Genomic DNA, 24744 nt, shown 5'->3' on the forward strand with positions numbered 1-24744 from the left:
AGGTACTAGAGGCCCACAATAGAAGGATACATTTCTTAGCAAAGTATGTAATGGTCATGAGCAAATTTTCTCTGTCAGGATCAAGAACAAAGTCCTGCTGGGCATTAAGAAGATAGAGACACGGGGTCATATCAAACTGTACATCTAGTATTTTCTGTGCAGCAGTATGTATAGATTGCCAAAATCTGGCAATCTCTCTACAGCTCCAAAATACATGCATATAGGTTCCACTTTCAGAGGTACATCTTTTACAGTTAGGAGAAATGTCTGTTTTCATTTTATGGAGTCTCAAGGGAGTGTAATAAAATTTGTACAAAAATTTGTAATTCGATTCTTTCATTTTTACATTAGTAGAGGAGCAGTATACCCTGTCGCAAACCTCCGCCCATAACTCATCACTGATAGTCAGACCAAGGTCCTTTTCCCAGATTATTTTCAAAGGAGTAAAGGAGGAGCCTCCTTTCTCAGAAAGGAGTCTATAGATATAGGATATTTTGCCTTTAATGGATTGTGCTGTGACAAGAAGGGTTTCAACTTCGTTCAACTGAGTTCTAAACCTCCTCTTGGAAGTAAATGAGGAGATGACATGTCTAATTTGAAGATATTTTAAAAAATGGGATCTTGGCACATTGAATTCACTGCAGAGCTCTTGAAAGGATTTCAGTGTAGTGGTCTTCTGATGAAATAGGTCTGAAAAGGTCCTGATTCCTAGAGTATGCCAAAGATTAAAGTTGGCATCCCTCAGGGCTTTTGGCAAGTCTGGGTTGCCTACTATAGGCGAGTGAGAGCATATTTGGGAGGAGATGCCCAGGTATTTCTTACAGTCCCTCCACGCTAGTAGGGTGCTGTAAATCACAAATGTTTTGGCTATGTTGCCCACTTCACTAAAGTTATTAATGAATATAGTTGAGCTTAGTGGCAATGAACCACAGGATTGGGCTTCTATCTGGATCCACGTTGACTCTTGTCTGTTTGTGATCCATGTTAGCATGTTGCGGATTTGGGCAGACCAGTAGTACAATTGAAGGGAGGGAAGGGCAAGACCGCCCTTAGATTCAGGTTTCGATAGAGTGGAGAGCTTGATCCTAGGTTTTTTATTGCCCCATATAAATTTGGTGATGCTTTGGTTAATTGTTTTGAAAAAGGAAGCTGGGAGATAGCATGGGAGCATCTGAAATAAATAGTTCAGTCTAGGGAGGATGTTCATACGGATTACATTAATTCTTCCTACTAAGCTAATTGGGAGGGAGATCCAGGTTTGGAGGTTGTTTTTGATTCGATCCAGGAGTGGAAGATAATTCTCCTTGAAAAGCCTATTCAGATCTGGTGTTATGAATATCCCAAGGTATTGAAACCCCTGTGTCTTCCATTGGAATGGGCATAGTGTCTTCATAGAACTGGTGAGTGTAATATTGAGAGGGCAGACAGTGGATTTGTTAAAATTTATCTTATAACCTGAAAACGTGCCATACTGAGCAATTGTGTCTAAAATGGGAGGAAGGGATTTCTCAGGGTTGGATATGTAGAGCAAGACATCATCCGCGTAAAGCGAAATCTTGTGCTGCAGGCCGCCTGCAGGAACACCTGTAATACTTGAATTGCTCCTTATCAACTCTGCCAGAGGCTCCGCCCCCAACAAGTAGAGCAGGGGGGATAGCGAGCACCCTTGTCTTGTGCCCCGTCCCAAAGGGAATCTGTCAGAGTTCAGTCCGTTAGTAGTCACCATGGCATTTGGATGAGAGTATAGTGATTTGATCCATTTAATAAAGTTTGGGCCCATATTGAACTTTTCTAAGACTGAGAACAAAAAGCTCCACTCCATCCTGTCGAACGCCTTCTCAGCATCCAGTGAAGCCAGCAGGACAGGGGTCTTCTGTGCGTTTACTTGATCAATAATATCAAAAAGACGGCGAATGTTATCAGAAGAGTATCTGTCTCTAATAAATCCAGTTTGGTCCGCTTTTATTATTTTGGGAAGAAGAGTGTTTAGTCTTTTGGCCAGCAATTTGGTAATTATTTTGTAGTCGAAATCCAACAAGCTTATGGGCCGGAAGGAGGAGCAGGATAGGGGGTCCTTGTCTTTTTTGAGCAACACTGTAATGCGAGCTGTGCGCATTGAGTCTGGGAGAACTCCGTTTTTGCAAAAATCCTCCAGCATTGGCATGAAAATAGGGCTAAGCTGGGGCCAAAAAGCTTTGTAGAACTCTCTGGGGAATCCATCTGGGCCTGGGGACTTGTTAGGTGGCATGGAGGTAATTGCCTCCAGGATCTCCTCAGGAGTGAAGGGGGAGTTGAGATCTTCTTGGTCAGTCTCTGATAGTTTAGGTAGCGAGATTCCCTCTAGGAAGGAGTGGAGTTCTGCTTCCGTGTGTTTTCTCTCAGAGGTATATAGTTTGCAGTAAAAATCATGAAAAGTTAAATTGATATTTTTTGGGTCATATGTGACCTCGTCCTCTGCTGTTCGGATAGCCATAATTGTACGCTCTGACTGCTCTTTTTTAAATTGATAAGCAAGCAATCTACTAGGCCTATTGCTATACTCATGGTATTTCTGTTTAGTAAAGAAAACTTTTTTTTTAATCTCCCGAGTATAGTCCAAATTCAGTTTGGCTTTGGCTGCTTTAAGTTGACTCCAGGAGGTGCTGTCTGTGGATTGTTTATGTACTTTTTCACAGCGTTCCAGCTCCCTCTCCAGATCTAGCCTGTGTGCTTCCATTGCTTTTTTCTTAGAGGAAGCATATGCAATTAGATGACCTCTTAGTGTGGCTTTAGCAGCGTCCCACATTGTGGCCGGAGAAACAGGAGAATCTTTGTTGTCTTGTGTGTAGTTGTCTATCCATGTAGTTACCAATGTATGGAATGCTTCGTTTGATAGCATGGAGGTGTTGAATTTCCAGCTCTTTGACCTCGGGATGTTTTTGCAGAGGTCAAAGCGGAGGTGGACAAAGGCGTGATCCGAAAGCGCTATGGGTCCGATTCTACACGTGGCTGAATTTATGAAACTCTTTGGGATAAAAATGTAATCTATACGGGAGTAGGTGTTATGGACATTAGAGTAGTATGTATAGTCCATAGATGAGCTATTAGTCTCTCTCCAGATATCTATCAGTCCCATCTCTTTAGTAAGAGAGTTCAACATCTTTGCAGATCTAGGATTTGTGGTGGGGACTTGAGATGATTTGTCTAGGGTTGGGTTCAGGGTACAATTAAAATCTCCGGCCAACACTCCAAAGGAAACACAATGCTCATTGAACAGGGTTATCATTTTCGACATAAAAGCAGGAGTATCTGTGTTAGGGGCGTATATGTTTAAGAGAGTAATTGGTTGCCCATACAGTGACCCAGTTATCAAAATAAATCTCCCCTCCGGATCAGATATGTTTTTGTCAATTATGAATGGAACATTCTTATGGATAAGTATGGCTGTGCCTCTACTGTTGGATTTGAAAGATGAGAAATACACCTGTCCCACCCAAGCTCTGCGGAGTTTGGCATGTTCAGCATCACAGAGGTGTGTCTCTTGCAATAGCGCGATGTCTGCTTTTTCCTTTTTTAGAGCACATAGTATCTTTTTCCGTTTTATTGCATGACCTAGACCATGGCAGTTCCATGTCAATAGATTTAAGGTACTAGTCATCGTCATCGAACAGTAATCGAACTTTAGTGCAAGTCATCTCTGGGTAAAGGTGGATAGTAGTTACAGCTGCGTTCACATAAAAGGAAAATAAATGGTTTACATAAAATAACAGTCTCTGAACACCCCAGCCGAGTTCCCAAACAACTCGACATATCCCGTTGGATCTATTACCTCCCCGCTCAGTCACAATTCTGTGTTCCCACAACAACAACAAAAAAAACGGGAACAGTTAGCAACGCACAACGTCTCCCCCTCCCCACCAAAGAAATGCCTCATCCTCTCCGCCCCGCATTGGGTAAATGACAACGTAGCCCCCGTCCAGGCCACATTAAAAATGGGAGAAAATAAAATCAATAGCCCAGCCTACATATAGTAGGCCTAGGTTATAATATGGAGCCTATCCCTCTCAGCTAAAGGAACATAAATATAGATTAGACGGCTATAATGACATTTAGCAGGGCGGGTGGGTCTTTGGATATCGGCTATATGTTGTCTTACCTCCTTTAGTAATAATAGTAATCGCATTTAGTCATTGGTCCATTTCTCATTGACCGGGGTTGTCTTTCAAAAAACGTTTTGCCTCTTCGGGAGTTTTGAAGTGTCGCAGGGCTCCTTGGTAAAGAATCCTGAGCTCGTTTGGGTATTTGAATCCCCTAAAGATGCCTCGGTCAATGGAGCATTTCTTCACCTCGTCAAACTCTCGGCGCTTTCGGCGTATTCCAGCTGACAGGTCCTGGAGCAAGATGAGTTTGGCGTTTCCCACTGTAATGGTGTTGGTTTTCGCCGCCTGTAGGACTCGTTCCTTGTCGGTGAATCTCAAGAAACGTATGGTGATTGGGCGCGGTGCTTGTCTGGCTGCTGGTGGGGGCCTCAGTGCTCGGTGAGCTCTCTCGAGTTCTATGGGTCTGTCGGTGGACAGGTGGAGCCACTCGGGAAGTTTGTCTTGCAGGTAGCGGATCAGTGGCATGTTTCCCTCTTCTTTTTCGCCCAGATTTAATAGAACACAATTATTCCTTCGCCCCCTGTTTTCCAGGTCCTCTGTTTTCTCTTCCAGCTGCTCTATTTTTTTTTAGCATATGCTATTGTTTCCATGGCGTCTGTCAATAAGTTTTCCGTGGATAGGATTCGCCTCTCTGCCTCGTCCAGGCGCCCCGCGTTTATGGTTATCTTGTTGTTTATGTCAGGCAAAGCATTTTCCAGGATTGTCACCTTGCCCCCTATCGCACTGAGCTGAGCGTTAATGGCATCTAGTTTAGTGTTGAGTTCTGTACGTTGGGATCTCAGCTCAGAAAAGATGTCTTCGACAGAGTGCGTGGTTGGCCTTCGTTGGGCCTCGGGGGGGGAACGGGTCCTCTTGCTCCTGGCTAATGGCGCTAGCTTTTTCTGAAGCTAGCTGCTTCTTGGAGGATTTTTCCGTCGCTAGTGCTCGAGTCCGGGTAAAAATGTCACCTGTAGTGTCGCCTTTTGTAGCCGCCATGACTTTTTGACTAAAGCTAAATGAGTTTAAACTTGAAGTGGAGGTAAGATTAGGAATTGGAAACTACTTGTGCGGAGCTCCTAGTTCATGCGGCCATCTCGTTCAGGGGTCACGTGATCCCTTCCACAGCTAACCTTTTAAATGAAAGAGTTGAAATGCCGTTGCGGTCTCGCTAATGATGATAACCAGGGACCATTTTATCACCCATCTGGAGAACTGATCAATTCATTTCATTGACAATAATTTGAGACAGGGAATCAGGGGAAGTTTGATGTGTTATTTTGGCTTTGTCCTACAAGTTCTACCTATGGCTGAGGGCTTAAAGTAGAGAATCGAAAATCCCTGTTACCCTGCTCCAATCAAAGCCCGTCACATCCACAGGTAAGTTATTCTCAAAGTTGCCTACGTTGGTAACTAGTAACTATTTACTACTTTTGAAAAGTAATATCTGTTCTAATAACAAAACCACTTGATAACATACAATAATATAAACTGTTAAAGCTCGATTTAAAAGTGTCAAAGTCAAACAAAGGCTTAAGCATTTGAGTGTAGTCAAAGCCAAAAAGGCCGTTGATGCTTCACCCGCCTATGGTTCGATCAACTTTATTCAGGATATCAGCAAGATATGAATTAATTGGTTACTGACTTCTTTCCCCCTCTCTCCAAATGGCATCATTATCTAAACGGTTGGTAAGTGAGAGATCTTGCATGTTTTCAGAGAATGATTTTTAAAATTTGATCCGTTTCTACTACAGTCCATCCAGACCACCATGTCAACACCCGTTTATCAGATTATTTGACTACAAGTTGTTTGGCGTCTTTGTATAGACAATATATATGTTGAAAATATGTATTTATTCCATTTCGTATTCATTTCCATTAAGCGGGGCCAACGCAGTTTGACATATTTTCTCCTGTATAGGTGGTGGTCTCTGATGTTTAAAACATATATTGCTATCAGCCTACTGAAATGACCTGCTATGTTTATAGCTGTATACATTTTATACCAGTCTTCTTCACTTGTCTTATATAGGAGTGTTAAATCACTCAAACCGCCCCACACACGAGGAGAGATAGTATGCACTCTAGGTTCCCCAAAGCACTGATATACTGTAGATGCTATTATAAAAAATAAAATGAAATAAAGACTGGGTAGATTAAAAAGATAAATTATGCATACTCCTATTTCTGAAGTCTGAATTGTGTATGCACTGTATAATCCTTCCCATGATGGTTTCAGCGTTAAATATTGTTACACTGCTGTACACTATTAAACAGAAAGTATGTAAATTCATCAATAAAGTAAGCATTGGCTTTGTGTACAGTGTGAAGACAGTGTAGTGCTTTGACAAACACCAACCAATCTCCTGCACCCGTAGGCAAGGCCTCTAGTTTGGCAAGGGTTTATGTACTGGAGGAGGGGGAGAGAGAAAAAAACTTGCTTTGGTGTAGAACAGAGGTTGGCAACAGCGTGATATTTTGTTTGCCCCCCAACGAGTAGATGAAGGTAGATTATCTGCCATGGTCATATCAAGCGAATCAGAGATGCAGAACACTGCATCACTTGTGCAAATAGCCAGCTCTGAAATCTCCTTTTAGTATCCTCTATCCCCAAGAGCTTTGTTATATGTAGGTGTACATTATGAATTCTGTCTTCATGATGGCTAAATTGTGTATCAACACTGATAATGCACTGCCAAGTGATCCAAAGCAAAGGTTGATGTTTTTTGGAGAGCCAATACATTTTTAAAGAACCTGTTGTGAGGGTTCCACTTTCTTTTACTGTGTGGGATCATTATGGAACAACCAGGAAAAATTACATTATGCAAAATGTAGGACGGCAGGTAGCCTAGCGTTTAAGAGCGTGGAGCCGTTAACCAAAAGGTCGCTGGTTCGAATCCCTGAGTAGACTAGGTGAAAAGTCACTCTGGATAAGCGCGTCTGCTAAATGACTAAACTGTAAAAATGTAATGGAGAGCATATCAAACTATTGGCATACAAGAAAAACTTGCTGAATACATTGATCTTACCTTGGCTATACTCTTAATATTCTCCACACTGTAAAAGTCAGGGTTTTTGTTTGTTTGCAATTTCATGACTTGAATCACATATTCTAAACATTATCTTTGCCCGACTGGATAACTCTGCACCCAGGGGCTAGTTGTAAGTGAACTCAGATGCACAAACAGATGTGCCCCCTCTGTCCCCAAGACTGTCTCACAGGCAGCCATGCTGTCCCGTCTCACATTGTGACCACCATACCCCCATTTAACTGCCAATGGCATGCTGCTGCTTTCTGGGCCCGTATTCATAAAGCGTCTCATAGTTTAGTGCTGATCTAGGATCAGGTCCCCCCTCTCTATATAATCTTACGGATTATGATCTAAAAGGCTCAACTGATCCTACATCAGCTCTTCTACTCTGAAATGGTTACGTGCCCCAGATCTCTGGTTGCATGCTACTGAACACACTTTCACTCTCCATGCATACTATACTGACCTACTGACCCATTCTTTCTCGTGTGTGGTCAAAAACATGCCACTGTGGCACCTTGAAAGAGTGGTTATCTGAACTAACTAGCTAATCACTAATGTGCGATGATGTCCACTGCTACTGCATGCTGCTGTGTAATTCAACTCTACACTAAAAACGTTATTATACTAAAACATATTTTTTTGCTCATTCATGTACACATAAAGCCTGATTTCACAACTCAGAGCTTTTATTGTCAGACTCAGTCAAATTAAAAATGCAGACCTGGAGACTTCAAAAAGTTCACTTTATTCCTAGAACTTCGGTATTCTTTAATGACAACTGGAACTTGGGAACAACCCATGCAAAAGACCCACACCGCGGGATCCACAAGGGAACTTGAAGAAAACCGTAACATTGAAAATGTTAACATCAGTTGCAAATTTGGAATACTTCACACTGACGTGATGTGACTAACTTTTAAACTGCTACAGTCATGTAACAATCATTTAATTGAATCAATTTGATATTTAATTACAGTTAAGATGACAACATCAACATTTGAAAGAAAATATGGGAGCAGTGTGTTGGACACTTCTGAGGAACGACCATGTTGTCTAATATTCCATTGTTTTTGTGCTCTTTCCCCTCTTCTCTCCCCTTGTGACGAAGATGATGAGCCAGCCGCACCAACGTAAGTATGATAAATATTCTGTACTCTCGAGACTACAATAAAAAATATATACATACAGTACATTCGGAAAGTATTCAGACCCCTTGACTTTTTCCACATTACAGCCTTATTCTAAAATTGATCTACATACAATACCCCATAATGACAAAGCAAAAACAGCTTTTTATACATTTTTGCAAATGTATAAAAAGAAAACGGAAATATCACATAGGTATTCAGACCCTTTACTCAGTACAATGTAGAAGCACCTTTGGCAGGGATTACAGCCTTGAGTCTTCTTGGGTATGACGCTACAAGCTTGGCACACCTGTATTTGGGGAGTTTCTCCCATTCTTCTCTGCAGATCCTCTCAAGCTCTGTCAGGTTGGATGGGGAGCTTTGCTGCACAGCTATTTTTAGGTCTCTACAAAGATGTTCTATCGGGTTCAAGTCTGGGCTCTGGCTGGGCCACTCAAGGATATTCAGAGACTTGTCCTGAAGCCACTCCTGTGTTGTCTTGGCTGTGTGCTTAGGGTCGTTGTCCTGTTGGAAGGTGAACCTTTGCCCCCAGTCTGAGATCCTGAGCAGGTTTTCATCAAGGATCTCTACTTTGCTCCGTTCATCTTTCCCTCGATCCTGACTAGTCTCCCAGTCCCTGCCGCTGACAAAACATACCCACAGCATGATGCTGCCACCACAATGCTTCACCGTAGGGATGGTGCCAGGTTTCCTCCAGACGTGACACTTGGCATTCAGGCCAAAGAGTTCAATCTAACATCAGACCAGAGAATTTTGTTTCTCATGGTCAGGGTCAGAGTCCTTTAGGTGCCTCTTGGCAAACGCCAAGCGAGCTGTCGTGCATTTTACTGAGGAGTGGCTTCCATCTGGCCACTCTACAATAAAAGCCTGATTGGTGGAGTGCTGCAGAGATGGCTGTCCTTCTGGAAGGTTCTCCCATCTCCGGAGGAACATCGGGTTCTTGGTCACCTCCCTGACCAAGGCCCTTCTCCCCCGATTGCCCAGTTTGGCCTGGCGGCCAGCTCTAGGAAGAGTCTTGGTGATCCCAAACTTCTTCCATTTAAAAATGATGGAGGCTACTGCTGTTGTTGGGGACCTTCAATGCTTAAAAAAAACGTTTTATCCTTCCCAAATCTGTGCCAACACAATCCTGTCTCTGAGCTCTAAGGACAATTCCTTCGACCTCATGGCTTGGTTTTTGCTCTGACATGCACTGTGGGATCTTATATAGACAGGTTTGTGCCTTTCCAAATCATGTCCAATTAATTTAATTTACCACAGGTGGACTCCAATCAAGTTGTAGAAACATCTCAAGGATAATCAATGGAAACAGGATGCACCTGAGCTCAATTTCGAGACTCATAGCAAAGGGTTTGAAAAACGTATGTAAATAAGGTATTTCTGTTTTACAACAATTTCTAAAAACCTGTTTTTGCTTTGTCATTATGGGGTACTGTGTGTAGATTGATGAGGGAAAAAATGATTGAATACTGAATACTTTCCGAATGCACCGTATATACAGGTGAAGCCAGAAGTTTACATATACACTTAGGTTGGAGTCATTACAACTCGTTTTTCAACCACTCCACAAATTTCTTGTTAACAAACTATAGTTTTGGCAAGTTGGTTAGGACATCTACTTTGTGCATGTGTCACGGCCGTCGTTGAAGGAAGACCAAAGCGCAGGTGAGCGTACATATTCCTTTTTATTAGAAATGATGCCGACAAAAACAATACAAAACAACCGGGAAGCTTAAGCGCTATGTGCCACAAACAAAGTTAACTTCCCACAATGACAAGGGAAAAAGGCTGCCTAAGTATGATACCCAATCAGAGACAACGATGGACAGCTGTCCCTGATTGAGAACCATACCCGGCCAAAATATAGAAATACACAAACCTAGAAAACAGAACATAGAATGCCCACCCCAAATCACACCCTGACCAAACCAAATAGAGACATAAGAAGGATCTCTAAGGTCAGGGCGTGACAGCATGACAAGTAATTTTTCCAACAATTGTTTACAGACAGATTATTTCACTTACAATTCACTGCATCACAATTCCAGTGGGTCAGAAGTTTACATACACTAAGTTGACTGTGCCTTTAAACAGCTTGGAAAATTGCAGAAAATGATGTCATGGCTTTAGAAGCTTCTGGTAGACTAATTGACATCATTTGAGTCAAGTGGAGGTGTACCTGTGGATGTATTTCAAGGCCTACCTTCAAACTCAGTGCCTCTTTGCTTGACATCATGGGAAAATCAAATGAAATCAGCCAAGACCTCAGAAAAAAATTGTAGACCTCCACAAGTCTGGTTCATCCTTGGGATCAATTTCCAAACGCCTGAAGGTACCACGTTCATCTGTACAAACAATAGTATGCAAGTATAAACACCATGGGACCACGCAGCCGTCATACCGCTCAGGAAGGAGACGAGTTCTGTCTTCTAGAGATGAACGTACTTTGGTGTGAAAAGTACAAATCAATCCCAGAACAACAGCAAAGGACCTTGTGAAGATGCTGGAGGAAACAGGTACAAAAGTATCTATATCCACAGTAAAACAAGTCCTATATCGACATAACTTGAAAGGCCGCTCAGCAAGGAAGAAGCCACTGCTCCAAAACCACCATAAAAAAAGCCAGACTACGGTTTGCAACTGCACATGGGGACAAAGATCGTAGTTTTTGGAGAAATGTCCTCTGGTCAGATGAAGCAAAAATAGAACTGTTTGGCCATAATGACCATCATTATGTTTGGAGGAAAAAGGGGGAGGTTTGCAAGCCGAAGAACACCATCCCAACCGTGAAGCACGGGGGTGGCAGCATCATGTTGTGGGGGTGCTTTGCTGCAGGAGGGACTGGTGCACTTCACAAAATAGATGGCATCATGAGGCAGGACAATTATGTGGATATATTGAAGCAACATCAAGACATCAGTCAGGAAGTTAAAGCTTGGTCGCAAATGGGTCTTCCAAATGGACAATGACCCCAAGCATACTTCCAAAGATGTGGCAAAATGGCTTAAGGACAACAAAGTCAAGGTATTGGAGTGGCCATCAGAAAGCCCTGATCTCAATCCCATAGAAAATGTTTGGGCAGAACTGAAAAAACGTGTGCGAGCAAGGAGGTCTACAAACCTGACTCAGTTACACTAGCCCTCTCAGGAGGAATGGGCCAAAATTCAGCCAACTTATTGTGGAAAGCTTGTGGATGGCTACCCGAAACGTTTGACCCAAGTCAAACAACTTAAAGGCAGTACTACCAGATACTAATTGAGTGTATGTAAACTTCTGACCCACTGGGAATGTGATGAAAGAAATAAAAGCTGAAATAAATCATTCTCTCTACTATTATTCTGACATTTCACATTCTTAAAATAAAGTGGTGATCCTAACTGACCTAAGACAGGGAATTTTTACTAGGATGAATCAAATAAAATTTATGTATATAGCCCGTCTTACATCAGATGATATATCAAAGTGCTGTACAGAAACCCAGCCTAAAACCCTGAACAGCAAGCAATGCAGGTGTAGAAGCATGGTGGCTAGGAAATGAGGGGTGGCTATGAGGGGTGGCCAGTCCTCTTCTGCCTGTGCCGGGTGGAGATTATAACAGAACATGGCCAAGATGTTCAAATGTTCATAAATGACCAGCATGGTCAAATAATAATAATCACAGTAGTTGTCGAGGGTGCAACAAGTCAGCACCTCAGGAGTAAATGTCAGTTGGCTTTTCATAGCCGATCATTGAGAGTATCTCTACCGCTCCTGCTGTCTCTAGAGAGTTGAAAACAGCAGGTCTGGGACAGGTAGCACGTCCGGTGAACAGGTCAGGGTTCCATAGCCGCAGGCAGAACAGTTGAAACTGGAGCAGCAGCACGGCCAGGTGGACTGGGGACAGCAAGGAGTCATCATGCCAGGTAGTCCCGAGGCATTGTCCTAGGGCTCATTAAAATGTCAGGAATTGTGAAAAACTGAGTTTAAATGTATTTGCCTAAGGTGTATGTAAACTTCCGACGTCAACTGTATATAGACTACCATTCAAAAGTTTGAGGTCACTTAGAAATGTCCTTGTTGAAAGAAAAGCTAATTTTCTGTCCATTAAAATAACATCAAATTGATCAGAAATACAGTGTAGACATTGTTAATGTTGTAAATGACTATTGTAGCTGGAAACTGACCATTTTTTTATGGAATATCTACCTAGGTGTACAGAGGCCCATTATCAGCAACCATCACTCCTGTGTTCCAATGGCACGTTGTGTTAGCTAATCCAAGTTTATCGTTTTAAAAGGCTAATTGATCATTAGAAAACCCTTTTGCAATTATGTTAGCACAGCTCAAAACTGTTGTTCTGATTAATGAAGCAATAAAACTGGCCTTCTTTAGCCTTGTTGTTGAGTATCTGGAGGATCAGCATTTGTGGGTTCGATTACAGCCTCAAAATGGCCAGAAACAAAGAACTTTCTTCTGAAACTCGGCAGTCTATTCTTGTTCTGAGGAATGATAGCTATTCCATGGGAGAAATTGCCAAGAAACTGAAGATCTCGTGCAATGCTATGTACTATTCCCTTCATAGAACAGCGCAAACTGTCTCTAACCAGAATAGAAAGAGGAGTGGGAGGCTGCAAAACACCACTCTCAACATCAGTGAAGAGGTGACTCCGGGATGCTGGCCTTCTAGGCAGAGTTGCAAAGAAAAGCCATATCTCAGACTGGCCAATAAAAAGAAAATATTAAGATGGGCAAAAGAACACAGACACTGGACAGAGGAACTCTGCCTAGAAGGCCAGCATCCCGGAGTCGCCTCTTCACTGTTGACGTTGAGACTGGTGTTTTGCGGGTACTATTTCATGAAGCTACCACTTGAGGACTTATGAGGCATCTGTTTCTCAAACTAGACACTAATGTACTTGTTATCTGCTCAGTTGTGCACCGGGGCCTCCCATTCCTCTTTCTATTCTGGTTAGAGCCAGTTTGCACTGTTCTGTGGAGGGAGTAGTACATAGCGTTGCACGAGATCTTCAGTTTCTTGGCAATTTCTCCAATGGAATAGCCTTCATTTCTCAGAACAAGAATAGACTGATGAGTTTCAGAAAGTTATTTGTTTCTGGCCATTTTGAGCCTCTAATCAAACCCACAAATGCTGATGCTCCAGATATTCAACAAGTCTAAAGAAGGACAGTTTTATTGCTTGTTTAAATCAGCACAAACGTTTTCAGCTGTGCTAATATAATTGCAAAAGGGTTTTCTAATGATTAAATAGCCTTTTAAAATAATAAACTTGGATTAGCTAACACAACATGCCATTGAGTGATGGAGTGATGGTTGCTGATAATGGGCCTCTGTACGCCTATGTAGATATTCCATTAAAAAAATCTGCCGTTTCCAGCTACAATAATCATTTACAACATTAACACTGTATTTCTGATCAATTTGATGTTATTTTAATGGACTTTTTTGTGTGCTTTTCTTTCAAAAACAAGGACATTTCTAAGTGACCCCAAACTTTTGAACGGTAGTGTACATATCATAATTTCCCCCTGGAACTGACTAAACTCTTGCTATTTCTTCACTAGGAAAACAAATTCGACAAACAACCACAAAGACAAAAACGTGCGCCAGAGGAATACGAAATGAGAAGCTACTCGTTGCAGTGAGTATTCCGGCCTTTATAAAATGAGAAGCTACTCGTTGCAGTGATTATTCCGACCTTTATAAAACGAGAAGCTACTCGTTGTAGTGAGTATTCTGGCCTTTAGAAAAAGGAATCTGAGGCATATGGAAGTCAACAGGGAACTAAGTGATATACTGTAGGAATGTGATAATGTGCACAGAGTATACTAATTCCTTCCTCCCCCCTGATTTTCATTAACAGATGACTAACTGCATATCTTGACCACATGAAGGTATCCGAGGGAGCTCCAGGCAATTTTTAATGAAGCATATCTCGTCTCTCTCTTATGAGAAAAAACAATAACAGCGTAACACTGGCAGAAAAGAACAAGATGGCTGTCTTAAGCATGCCTTATTCAGTCTTACATGAACAGTCCTGGATGGAGAGATGACTAATTCCATCACGAAAGGTGTGCACATCTTTTTTTGTGCCGTTTGATGTCTCTTTTATTAATTGTATCATGTCCTCCAACCAGAGGTGATCCTTTTTGTATAACATATCATGTAAAACGCATGCAAATTATTACGCAATAGGATGCCCAGAATAGACTTTGTTGTTTTCCCTCATGTCTGTGTAGCTATTTTGCATCCAAAGGAATTATGTTTTTTTATGAAATTGTCCTGAACTGAAAAATACTGTTATATTCTTAAATAACTTTGTACAGCTAATTCATTGTCGTTAAACTATGTTTGATTTAGTGAAAGGAAAGTCCACTCTTAACAGCCATTATAGTGAAAATGTGATGCAAGGGATTCAATGTCTGGCCGTATTTACTTGAAAATGATTATAGAAAATGACTACTATATATCTATCTAGTTATAAATAAAATGACAATTAAGTGTTTATTTTTCAGAGTAACTTAGGATGTCTTGTATATGTTGAGGTACGAGTGTTCAAACAATAGCAAATACTGTATGTAAAGAAAAAAATACATTTTATATTTCCCAACTTAATTCATTCATTTTTATTTTTCTGAAATTGTACAGCATGGCTATTATCCTATGCAATATGTATTCATATATAGATATATTGGGGGTAGTTTGTTTTTCTCAGTGAAGCTTTAATATTGTGGGATCACATGGAAGCTGGTATAGCAAACTGCACTGCTGTAGCTGCATGACTCCTGTCCTATAAATACAGTGTATCCATGTGTATTGCAGTGCAAATGGACCGACATTAGGGTGGGAATGGAAGGAGCTACGGTATCTCTAGCCACAATAAAACATCAGATCAATAACATACGAGACCAATACATTTTTGAAAATAAAAGGCTCCAAAATACATTTTGTTTCTTTGCCTCGAAAATCCTTTCTAGAAACCTCAACGTTTGTGCCAGTTTAAATATTCTCCTACAACACAATGGTCACTATGTTCCAGCACACATTTACACAATCAGCAGCATGAAGAACAACACATCCCCCGACTCTTCCACAACCCACCTCCCACATGTGTACCGTGTGTAGTGAGTTGACCTGTCTCTCTCTGGCTGTTTGTGTTGATGAGCTTCAGCTCCTCAGTCCTGGAGCACTCTCCTCAGCTCCCCCTCCGCCTCCTCCACAAAGGCAGGGAAGCTGGGGTCCAAGAGACACAGGCGGACAAAGGGCTCCAGCTCCCCACGGGACAGAGCACTGTGGCGGTACACCAGGGGCAAGGACAGACCATGCTCGCCCAGGAAGTGCTGGGGAAAAAATAAAAAGACCAGGGACCTGTTAATTTGTTTATATACAATTAAAGCCATGATATTGGCTAACTATAACCTCCCAAGTCAGTTAGGTGTTCATTATTTCATTGGCCTACTCTACACTTCAGTAGTTGCGGGGAATAACTACAACCCCATGAAGTGTAAGTTACATTCAAGCTCAGTGGGTGAGAGTAGTAATGTTAAATAGCTACTATTTATTCACCTTGCGCGATTGTCAAACTCCATCAAGTGATCATTATATGAATCATCACCCTCAGCATTCATCAGTCATCTATCTAATCACTGTGTTGCGTCAGTACCAACCTACCTGGGTAAGACGTTTGATGGATAAAGAGCCCTGGACGACCTCAGGTTCAGTAGCCATAGCCTCCCCAGCACCCGCCTGATGACAAGGTTAGAAGAGATGATACTAATGCCACAGGACTTTACAGGCCAACACACCAAGGGAGGTTAAGCTGCATCATAGCTGCATCCTTTATTGAATGATTTCCCTCAGTCATCATGGCTCATTCATCCTCACTGAGAGCTTTTCAAATGTGTGTGATGGTGTTTATTACTGGTTTAATTTCTCCCCCTTCTGTGTGGGGAGGTTAAGGATTAACATATTGCACATTGTCATTGATTCATACATAAAATCCATATTAACCTAGTTGGTTCCAGGGCCGTTCAGTATTAAACAAGCTATATTGTTTTCATGCCTGTAAATAGCACCATCTAGTGGGTGATTCTTACTGTAACAACAGCAACTTTGGTGCCTCAACTATAGTTTGCCTCATACATTATGAAGAATAACATTCTTAAAATAAGAACAGCAGCAAAGGTGAAAAAAACCAAACATGCAATGCACTCATTTCAATTAGTTAATGTATTGCAGGAGCTGTTCCAATTCAGATTCCAAAATACACTTTCATGATCCAATACGTAGCTACATGTTTTCAGTTTGAATGTGTTGTTGAGTACCTGTTGATTCTGTGCAGTGGTCTTGGTAGGGGGCTGATTGGGTGTTGGGGGGCAGCTGAGTGGTGGTGGTGGCCCCCCCTGTGTGGTGACAGGAAGGTACTCCTTCAGTCTGAGTACTGCACTGCTACACTCCTCCAGGGCCTCAGCCCTGCTGCCGCTGAACTGCATCCTGATCAGACGGCTCTCCCCCTGCACATACACAGCATTGTTTCGTTTGAGAGCTAGCCTATATCTCCTCTTCGACGCTACTGAGACAATCTTGACCAGCAGACTACAAGCTTGACACGCCACTTACAATTCATCAGTGGCACTTATCTAGAACACTTATTTAGCCTACATATCACTCACAAGCCAGGCCCTTGGCAGAACATGGGCAACCAAAGCACCGCTCACAGCCAGCTAGTTGTTCCAAGACTGTTAAAATGCATCATGTCAGGCCTCAGATCCCCTTAAATCAGGCCATTTAATGACCAATTACACTGTTGTCTCAGCACAGCCACCCCTGCCAAACATCAGGTCTGCCACACTCATGTCAGTGTGAAATCTGGCTATTGTAAATAAAGCTGCCACTATACAAATTGCTGAGGAAATGACCGACTAAAATTCCGGTGCTGCCTTGTAGTCAACATTAGCCTAAGTTTCATATAAAACTAGGTGCTAGAATAATAATACAATTTGGTATGTAGACTCTTGTATACTCTAGCTAGCTACTATTTAAAAATTGGTGTTGTTTCTTAAAGCAAATAAAGGCTTTACAATCCATATATGACATATCTCCAAAAATATAACTTTCGCAACCCACCTTAACAGTCAGACGGAACAGCAGGGTATCTGATTTCTGCTGAACTTTGAGGTAGCTTGGAGCATCAAGTAAGGAAAACCCATCCTGAAAAATGCGGAATCACAACAATCAGACAAACTAACAATTGTAAACAAACAACAGTCAAAAGTCATAGTAGTAAAAGCAAAGTCATATTGGATAGGGCACATAGCTAATCCTCATGTCTTCCATGAGACATAAAAGTAAATTTAATAGTATCAGACAGAGCATACAGCAATCACAGGTCTACTTTTGGTTAGCAGGAGCAGGAGCAATCTCAAATTATCTGAAATGACATAAGCATGTCTGCAGGGGGCTCTATTGACTCAGAAACCCATCCAGACCCTGTGACCAACATCATGCCATCAGTATGTCTTTGGAAAGATAACTTCCATCTCAAACAACCAGCTGTTGGAGGCTGAATGTTGTTGTACTAAATATTAGTTTTGATATAGTCATATGGTGTGTTCGAATACTCATACTAACCGTACTATTTGTGACGTGAATTGAGTATATAAACTTAGTAAAAAAAGAAACGTCCCTTTTTCAGGACTGTCTTTCAACAATAATTTGTAAAAATACAAATAACTTCACAGATCTTCATTGTAAAGGGTTTAAACACTGTTTCCAGGTCTTGTTCAATGAACCATAAACAATTAATGAACATGCACCTGTGGAACGGTCATTAAGACACTAACAGCTTATAGACGGTAGGCAATTAAGGTCACAGTTATGAAAACTTAGTACACTAAAGAGGCCTTTCTACTGACTCTGAAAAACACCAAAAGAAAGATGCCCAGGGTCCCTACTCAACTGCGTGAATGTGCCTTAGGCATGCTGCAAGGAGGCATGAGGACTGCAGATGTGGCCAGGGCAATAAATTGCAATGTCCGTACTGTGAGACGCCTAAGTGCTACAGGGAGACAGGACAGACAGCTGATCGTCCTCGCAGTGGCAGACCACGTGTAACAACACTTGCACAGGATCGGTACATCCGAACATCACACCTGCGGGACAGGTACAGGATGGCAACAACAACTGCCCAAGTTACACCAGGAACACACAAACCCTCCATCGGTGCTCAGACTGTCCGCAATAGGCTGACAGAGGCTGGACTGAAGGCTTGTAGGCCTGTTGTAAGGCAGGTCATCACAAGACATCACCGGCAACAACGTCGCCTACGGGCACAAACCCACCATCGCTGGACCAGACAGGACTGGCAAAAAGTGTTCTTCACTGACAAGTCGCGGTTTTGTCTCACCAGGGGTGATGGTCGGATTCGCGGATTGATTTGGAAGTGGAGGGTTCATCATGGTCTGGGACAGTGTGTCATAGCATCATCGGACTGAGCTTATTGTCATTGCAGGCAATCTCAACGCTGTGCGTTACAGGGAAGACATCCTTCTCCCTCATTTGGTACCCTTCCTGCAGGCTCATCCTGACATGACCCTCCAGAATTACAATGCCACCAGCCATACTGCTTGTTCTGTGCGTGATTTCCTGCAAGACAGGAATGTCAGTGTTCTGCCATGGCCTGCGAAAAGCCCAGATCTCAATCCCATTGAGCACGTCTGGGACCTGTTGGATCAGAGGGTGAGGGCTAGAGCCATTCCAGTGGGTCAGAAGCTTACATACACTCAATTAGTATTTGGTTGCATTGCCTTTAAATTGTTTAACTTGGGTCAAACGTTTTGGGTAGCCTTCCACAAGCTTCCCACAATAAGTTGGGTGAATTTTGGCCCATTCCTCCTGACAGAGCTGGTGTAACTGAGTCAGGTTTGTAGGCCTCCTTGCACGCACACACTTTTTCAGTTCTGCCCACAAATTTTCTATAGGATTGAAGTCAGGGCTTTGTGATGGCCACTCCGATACCTTGACTTTGTTGTCCCATTTTGTCACAACTTTGGAAATGTGCTTGGGGTCATGCTCCATTTGGAAGACCCATTTATGACCAAGCTTTAACTTCCTGACTGATGTCTTGAGATGTTGCTTCAATATATCCACATAATTGCCATCCATTTTGTGAAGTGCACCAGTCCCTCCTGCAACAAAACACCCCCACAACATGATACTGCCGCCCCCGTGCTTCACGGTTGGGATGGTGTTCTTCGGCTTGCAAACCTCCCCCTTTTTCCTCCAAACATAATGATGGTCATTATGGCCAAACAGTTCTATTTTTGTTTCATCAGACCAGAGGACATTTCTTCAAAAACTACGATCTTTGTCCCCTTGTGCAGTTGCAAACCGTAGTCTGGCTTTTTTATGGCGGTTTTGGAGCAGTGGCTTCTTCCTTGCTGAACGGCCTTTCAGGTTATGTCGATATAGGACTCGTTTTACTGTGGATATAGATACTTTTGTACCTGTTTCCTCCAGCATCTTCACAAGGTCCTTTGCTGTTGCTCTGGGATTGATTTGCACTTTTCACACCATAGTACGTTCACCTTTAGGAGACAGAACACATCTCCTTCCTGAGCGTATGACGGCTGCGTGGTCCCATGGTGTTTATACTTGCATACTATTGTTTGTACAGATGAACGTGGTACCTTCAGGCGTTTGGAAATTGCTCCCAAGGATGAACCAGACTTGTGGAGGTCTACAATTTGTTTTCTGAGGTCTTGACTGATTTATTTTGATTTTCCAATGATGTCAAGCAAAGAGGCACTGAGTTTGTAGGTAGGCCTTGAAATACATCCACAGGTACACCTCCAATTGACTCAAATGATGTCAATTAGCCTATCAGAAGCTTCTAAAGCCATGAAATCATTTTCTGTAGTTTTCTAAGGTGTTTAAAGGCACGGTCAATTGAGTGTATGTAAACTTCTGACCCACTGGAATTGTGATGCAGTGAATTGTAAGTGAAATAATCTGTCTGTAAATAATTGTTGGGAAAATTACTTGTGTCATGCACAAAGTAGATGTCCTAACCGACTTGCCAAAACTATAGTTTGTTAACAAGAAACTTGTGGAGTGGTTGAAAAACTAGTTTTAATGACTCCAACCTAAGTGTATGTAAACTTCTGACTTCAACTGTACCTAACGTTAGTTGGCTACTAATACATCAAACTTGCCAGGCAGTATATTAACTATCTGCTATCTAACTAACTACCCAACGTTTATTGACTTGATAATTTATATAATTCTTAGCTAAGTGGTATGGACATTGTTCATTCTGGCTATCTACTCCGATTTCAGAGCACTCTCGCGCAGAATAACTGATGAATTCACGAATGTTCAACACCCATTGAATATGGCCGGTGTCAGTAAACGTCGGCAAAAAAAGCATAAATATATTGTTGCCAGTAGCAGTTACAGTCACCAACACTCTGGATAACATGAAAACAGCACAACCAGCTCTGCTAGGGCAAGTAAAATGGTCAGAGTGAGGTTTTCTCTCAGTCTCATTTGTGTCTGGAAGTAGCTAGCCAACGTTAGCTTGGGTGCTTGACTGCCGTTGAACGCTCGGATCAACCCTACTCCTCGGCCAGAGCGTCCAGTGTGCGCTCTCAACGCTCCGAACTTATGAACGGACAATCTGACAATTTGGATTTACAAACGCCCAGAGCACATTCTGGCACTCCAGATAGAATTTACGAACACAACCGAAATCGTAAAATGTTTAGCTAGTCCTTTCTTATGCTAACAAGCTAGCAAGAGGTTGCATAGCAACAGCATCAACTTCAGGTAGACAGGCGAAGCTCTAGTACGCTCAACTGAAACGATACGGTTTGTTTACAGTATACTAAAATGAACTAATAGTATGTAGTATATACTCATTAAGTATGTAGTATACAGTATGTTAGTATGGGTATTCGAACACAGCTAAAGTCTGTTGAGTAGAAATCTCTCCATGATTAGGCTACAATTAATAAAAACAGGTGTTAGTTTAGTTCCAAGTATGAATCAGCACTTTTCTAACCAAGTGAAAAATTACACTTTCCTGAATACTTTCAGATGTCATCTGACACCTTACAATTTATAACTATTTAACATCAACTAAAGTACAAATCTATTTAAACACTATTCTGTTTAGTACTTTCTTCAGCATTGGAATTTGCGTTGAAATGTACCAGCGAAATATAGGTCAATAATACCTGCCGTGTTGACAGGAGACAGTAGTTGCGTTTTGCACATTATTAATGATAGAAAATGTGTTGGACCTTGGCCTGAGCACTGGGAAATGCTAGCTTTATGACATGATATTTGGAATAACATTTTACCATAGCAACATATCCTTCTTAGTGATATAGATACTGCAAGTTATGTTTCTCCACTTCAAATGGACTTCAGCACAATGGAGGGATGGATACTCTACTCAGCTCAGCTCTGTTACATAAAACATTACACTTCAGCTCCGTACTTCCAGATTCAAAACAGATTTCAATGTTTCTACTCCGCTGAGATGTTCTGAAGGGATTACATCAAATTTTTATTTTTTGTTGAAAATTATATCAGGAAGGCATCACATTACATAATTTCAACAAGACTTGTCTTCAAGTCATTCTGAGGCATAGCCAATCATTTTTTGAGTCAGGTTGAGACGTTCCATTTTCTATAATCCCAATCCCCTCCTTCCTCCAAATACTGAGAGAAAGACCCTATTAAACCATATCTTAGAATCAGGAGTAATCTGGATGATGATTACACTCAATAACCCTCTCTCTCCTCCAGCACGGTGCATCCTAATATGGCATCATCATTCAGTTGGGACTCCCCTGGCATCAGCCACTGTGTACTACTGTAAACTCCCTTTACTGAAAGATACTCAAGAGCGTTACGATTAAGGGCGCCTATCTATCAATGACCGCTATCCCCTTTTGTCAGAGAGCACTTTGTGTCCTGACCTGAATAAGCATGTAGCCTTGCCTGGCACCCTGGCTCAGCAAGATGGCTGTAGTCACTTTCCATCCAGCACTCGATGTGGCATAGCGCAGCAATGGCCATTGTGTTTCTACAGCAATTTCTGCTGAGTCTCTCAGCTGCACACAGAGTCTGGCAGGGAACCTTGAGAAGACACAGGATAAACTGCACACTAACACAGGCACTATTCTGTGCACAGAATAGTGGCGGCAGGCAGAATAGTGGCGGCAGGCAGCCTAGTGGTTAGAGCGTTGGACTTGTAACCGAAAGTTTGCAAGATCGAATCCCCAAGCTAACAAGGTAAAAATGTGTCGTTCTGCCCCTGAACAAGGCAGTTAACCCACTGTTCCTAGGCCGTCATTGAAAATAAGAATTTGTTCTTAGCTGACTTGCCTATAAAATAAAAAGTACAGCAGCAACATAGCTGGTGTTCAGTACTTGTTCTCATTCCCTGTATTTCAAAGGACTTGGAATCAAGTAATTTCTCAACATTGTTGCAAGAACATACAATTGTATCCATAGCTAGGCTATCTGCCTATAAGCCAAATAGTGGAGATCTAAGCTTAGACTTTGATAATAAAAATAAGTCTACAAAACATTTTTAACACCTACCTAAAATTGAGTTGCACCCCTTTTTACCCTCAGAACAACCTCAATTATTTGGGGCATGGACTCTGCAAGGTATTGAAAGCATTCCACAGGGATGCTGGCCCATGTTGACTCCAATGCTTCCCACAGTTGTGTCAAATTGGCTGGCTGTCCTTTTGGTGGTGGACCATTCTTGATACACAAGGGAAACTGTTGAGCGTGAAGAACCCAGCAAAGTTGCAGTTCTTGACACATTCAAACTGGTGCACCTGGCACCTACTACCATTACCCATTCAAAGACACTGCAATCTTTTGTTGTGCCCATTCACCCTCTGAATGGCACACACACACAATCAATGTCTCAATTGTCTCAAGGCTTAAAAATCCTTCTTTAACCTGTCTCTTTCCCTTTATCTACACTGATTGAAGTGAATATAACATGTGACATCAATAAGTGTTCATAGCTTTCAACTGGATTCACTTGGTAAGTATGTCATGGAAAGAGCAGGTGTTCCTAATGTTTTGTACAGTCAGTGTAATTAGGCCAACAGGTTGGACAATAACAGTTATTATATCTATGGAATGTACATTTGGCAATAATTTGGTATATAATAATGAGAGTTATTGAATATATTGGGGGAAATTCTATTTGTATTTTATCTTATTTGGATACATTGTTATTTGGCCTAGAGATGTGCATGCATGAAATGTGCGAGTCCTGCTCAAAGACTGTAAAAACTAGATCCAGATCCATCCAGGAATGACTTTACTTTTTAACATCAAAGGACATATAATGTTGTTAGACCTCAACTCACTTACCAGAAGATCGTGGCCTTGGGACACCAACATATGACCAGATTCCACAATGGTGAGTACCAATTCACCCGCGCTTTCACTGGGCTCAAACATCTAGAGAAGTTTCAAGACACATTTTCAACATCTACAGCTGGATGATTCACATCACATCTGAGGCAAGTTCATTCAATAACCATAATGTAAAGTGTAGGCCTATAACTCTTTTATTTACTAATGTAGTAAACTAGCCTACATTTGTAAACAACGTTTGGTTAGCCTAGCTAGCGAGTGGCATTAGGTAGCTAACTTTAGCTAGCGTCATCTCCTACAACACAGACGTTGGACAAAATTCACGACTAGACAACTTCATGTCACCTTCCATGGATTACCGCCGTCTTCTTTGGTCCCAGGCAAAAAACGTCCAAAGCGTTTCAACGTCCATATAGATTTATGTACAGTTGCCATTTGTAAAAACAATTCTAATAATAATAATAATATATATATCTCAGAAGAGCTAAAGCTAGCTAGCTAGCCACGTTTGTTTGCCGTGATGAGCGCGGGAATATCAGAAATTCATGAGTCACGCTTGTTGATTGGGGTTTTGTGCGCGCGCATGCGCTGGGTTCTGGCTGGAGATGCTAGAAGTGCGCCTTTTTGTGCTAGCCTAGCACACTAGTTGCACCTACTCAACTCTAACCTAATTCCCAGGCTCAATTGCTCAACCTTTGATTCGTTTAGTGATGTGTTAGTGGTGCTGGATTAGAATAGTGACCACGTTTACATGCGCACAGTATTCATAGCGCATACACCGCTTAAAGTCTTGGATAAAGTGTTTACATGCACCTTTGATATCCCGCTCACGAGTATCCCTGTACCCATGAATAAACAGAATATTCCTCATTTAAATTTATATAGAATCGTAACTGAAATATGGACACTGACTGTAGGCCAATAACCTCTCACAAATATAATATTAACTCATGCAGAATTATGCATTTCTTGCAGTAAAATTATACAACAAATGTTAATTTTGTCTCAGGAACAGGAGTGGAGAAATATTATTTA

General features: G+C 41.8%; 2 protein-coding genes across 2 annotated transcripts in view; one reads left to right on the top strand and one right to left on the bottom strand.

The window, feature by feature from the left end:
• LOC139563350 (neuroplastin-like) overlaps positions 1–15240 on the top strand; it is a 44978-nt gene extending 29738 nt beyond the window's left edge. Inside the window, exons 7-9 of the mRNA XM_071382001.1 lie at positions 8259–8280; positions 13860–13936; positions 14159–15240. Of these exons, the coding sequence (XP_071238102.1) occupies positions 8259–8280; positions 13860–13920 (83 nt within the window). The 3' untranslated portion in view covers positions 13921–13936; positions 14159–15240. The remainder of the gene's footprint in view (positions 1–8258; positions 8281–13859; positions 13937–14158) is intronic.
• LOC139563351 (meiotic recombination protein REC114-like) lies at positions 14907–24307 on the bottom strand. The gene is made up of 6 exons (XM_071382002.1): positions 24055–24307; positions 23704–23793; positions 17422–17505; positions 16620–16808; positions 15967–16041; positions 14907–15635 (listed from the first exon to the last, which is right to left on the bottom strand). Exons 1-6 carry the CDS (start codon positions 24142–24144, stop codon positions 15471–15473), a joined length of 693 nt encoding a protein of 230 aa, XP_071238103.1. The 5' UTR covers positions 24145–24307; the 3' UTR covers positions 14907–15470.
• Positions 24308–24744: the final 437 nt, after the last annotated feature.

This window comes from Salvelinus alpinus, chromosome 33 (genome assembly GCF_045679555.1).
Source record: "Salvelinus alpinus chromosome 33, SLU_Salpinus.1, whole genome shotgun sequence".
In the NCBI taxonomy this organism is placed as follows: Eukaryota; Metazoa; Chordata; class Actinopteri; order Salmoniformes; family Salmonidae; genus Salvelinus; species Salvelinus alpinus.

What these genes read in the sequence shown, in the direction of transcription:
- LOC139563351 (XM_071382002.1), bottom strand. Translation starts at nt 24,144, where the DNA reads ATGGCAACTGTACATAAATCTATATGGACGTTGAAACGCTTTGGACGT. An exon ending in TGTTCCGTCTGACTGTTAAG is followed by an intron (nt 16,809 to 17,421) that starts GTGGGTTGCGAA and finishes GTGTATGTGCAG; the next exon opens with GGGGAGAGCCGTCTGATCAG. An exon ending in CCATCAAACGTCTTACCCAG is followed by an intron (nt 15,636 to 15,966) that starts GTAGGTTGGTAC and finishes TTTTTTCCCCAG; the next exon opens with CACTTCCTGGGCGAGCATGG.